Source organism: Tauraco erythrolophus, chromosome 1 (genome assembly GCF_009769465.1).
Source record: "Tauraco erythrolophus isolate bTauEry1 chromosome 1, bTauEry1.pri, whole genome shotgun sequence".
Classification (NCBI taxonomy): domain Eukaryota; kingdom Metazoa; phylum Chordata; class Aves; order Musophagiformes; family Musophagidae; genus Tauraco; species Tauraco erythrolophus.
Window position 1 is genome coordinate 78209181 of NC_141465.1, and position 2414 is coordinate 78211594.

The window sequence follows — 2414 nt, forward strand, 5'->3', positions numbered from 1 at the left end:
CCCTGCCCGCGGCGCGCGGCGCGGACAGGCCGCATGCAAACATATAGGGCGGCGCGCGGCGCGGAGGCATGCAGAGCGTGCGCGTTACCTGCCGCCGCGCCGACGGGGCGAGAGGAGGGGGCGACTGCGCCGGCTGCAAACCCCACCGCGGACTTTATAACCGGGTCGGCTGCCCGTCGGGCGCAGACCGCCGAGCATTTTAATTAGGACCCCCTTCTCCGCCTCCTCCTCCTCCGCCGCCGCCTCCGCCTCCTCCTCCTCCCTCCGCCTCCCGCCGCGCCCGCCCGCCCCGCCGCCCCTCCGAGTCGGCGGCCAAGAAAACCCAGAGAGACCTGGCGGCTGCCGGAGAAGGGGGAGCCGCGCGGCAGGCGGAGCGCCCCGCAGCCCGCCCGAAACTTGGAGAAGTTTGTCCGGCGGCGGGAGCCAGGAGGCCGCGGCAGCCGGCGGCCGCTTGTGACCGGCGGCCGGCGAGTATGTGCGAGGAGCGGGCGGCTCGCCGCGCCCCGCGGGCGGAGCGGGGCGGCTGTGAGCGGGGCGACCCGCGCCCCCGGGGCCTTCCCGCAGCCCCCGAGCCGCCGCGGACCCCGTCCCGCCCGGCCCCGCACCGCGCCGCGCTGCCCCCCGAGCTCAGCGGGCGGTGATGGCTCCGGGCAGGCTCTGACCGCCGCCCCGTCCGGGGCTCGCCGCCGCACCGGAGACCGCCGAGGAGCATCGCGCCCGCAGCGAAGCGAGGACCCCCCCCGGAGCCGCGTCGCTTGCCTGCCGCCGACTCCCGCCCTCGCCGTCGAGACTTCTCTGCAGTCCCACCTGGACTCCGGCCGCTGCTGCTCGCCGGGACCCCGGAGGAAGAGCCCTGGCCCGGAGATCGGCGGGGCGGAGAGAAGCTCCGCGGCCCAGGCGGGGAGCGGAGCCCGTCCCGCCCGCCGCAGCGCTCTGACGGGGAGGCACCGCCGCCGCTGGGCAGCGCCCCGCGCCCGGAGCGGGGCCGCCGGGGGCCGCCGCCCCGCACCCGCCGGAGCCGGGGCCGCCGCGCCGGGGCACCCGCCGAGATTGCTTTTGGAGGAGCGGAGAGCGGCGGGGGCGAGGAGGAGGAGGAGGCGGGAGAGGCGCCCGGAGGAGGCGGCCGCCAGCGCGAGGCGGGCGGCGGCTCGCCGGGGCGGCCGGGGGACACCATGTCCAAGCCGGTGGATCACGTCAAGAGGCCGATGAACGCCTTCATGGTGTGGTCGCGGGCGCAGCGGCGGAAGATGGCCCAGGAGAACCCCAAGATGCACAACTCGGAGATCAGCAAGCGCCTGGGCGCCGAGTGGAAGCTGCTGACCGAGTCGGAGAAGCGGCCCTTCATCGACGAGGCCAAGCGGCTGCGGGCCATGCACATGAAGGAACACCCCGACTACAAGTACCGGCCCCGGCGGAAGCCCAAGACGCTGCTCAAGAAGGACAAGTTCGCCTTCCCCGTGCCCTACGGGCTGGGCGGCGTGGCGGACCACGAGCACCCGCACGGGCTGAAGGCGAGCGGGCTGCACGGCGGCGCGGCCGGCGGGCTGGTGCCCGAGTCGCTGCTGGCCAACCCCGAGAAGGCGGCGGCCGCCGCCGCCGCTGCCGCCGCCCGCGTCTTCTTCCCCCAGTCGGCCGCCGCCGCCGCTGCCGCCGCCGCCGCCGCCGCCGCCAGCAGCCCCTACTCCCTGCTGGACCTGGGCTCCAAAATGGCCGAGATCTCTTCCTCCTCCTCTTCCTCGGGCTCGGGGCTGCCCTACGCCTCCTCGCTGGGCTACCCCGGCGCCGGCGGGGCGGGCGCCTTCCACGGTGCCGCCGCTGCCGCCGCCGCCGCCGCGGCCGCCGCCGGGGGGCACACGCACTCGCACCCGTCGCCCGGTAACCCGGGCTACATGATCCCCTGCAACTGCAGCGCCTGGCCGGGCCCGGGGCTGCAGCCGCCGCTGGCCTACATCCTCCTGCCGGGCATGGGCAAGCCCCAGCTGGACCCTTACCCCGCAGCCTACGCCGCAGCCCTATGACCCGCGGCCGGAGGATGCCCGCGCAGAGCCCCGGCGCCCGCCTAGATGGGTGTCGGTGCATACGTGCGGCCGGGGAGGGGGGCGAGCCGCCGCCGGGGCCGCGGGGAGGGGAACCGGGGCCGGGGCAGGCGGCGACGGGGAGCGCCGGGGCCGCCGCCGACCTGTTGCGCGTCGCCCGCCGAGGGGCGCGTCCCCGCCCGCCGCTCCGCGTAGAGCTTGTGTGTGTTGCATGCGGTCTTTGCAGATAGCCAAGCTGAAAAAGAAGAGGGGGAGAAAAAAAAAAAAAAGGAAGAAAAATATACCCGACCCGCCCTGCTCCCAAAAGTGCTCGTTCGGGACAGACACGGGGAGCTCCGTCCCTCCGCCCGCTCCTCCTCACCGCGCTGCTCTTCCTTC

The 2414-nt window shown here is 75.6% G+C and overlaps 1 protein-coding gene across 1 annotated transcript; it reads left to right on the forward strand.

Annotated features, from left to right (window-relative positions):
* Positions 1 to 1172: 1172 nt before the first annotated feature.
* SOX21 (SRY-box transcription factor 21) lies at positions 1173 to 2018 on the forward strand. Its single transcript, XM_086611344.1, has one exon. It carries the CDS (start codon positions 1173 to 1175, stop codon positions 2016 to 2018), a length of 846 nt encoding a protein of 281 aa, XP_086467470.1.
* The last annotated feature ends 396 nt before the right edge of the window (positions 2019 to 2414 follow it).

Coding starts and splice junctions, on each gene's coding strand:
- SOX21 (XM_086611344.1), top strand. CDS start 1,173: ATGTCCAAGCCGGTGGATCACGTCAAGAGGCCGATGAACGCCTTCATG.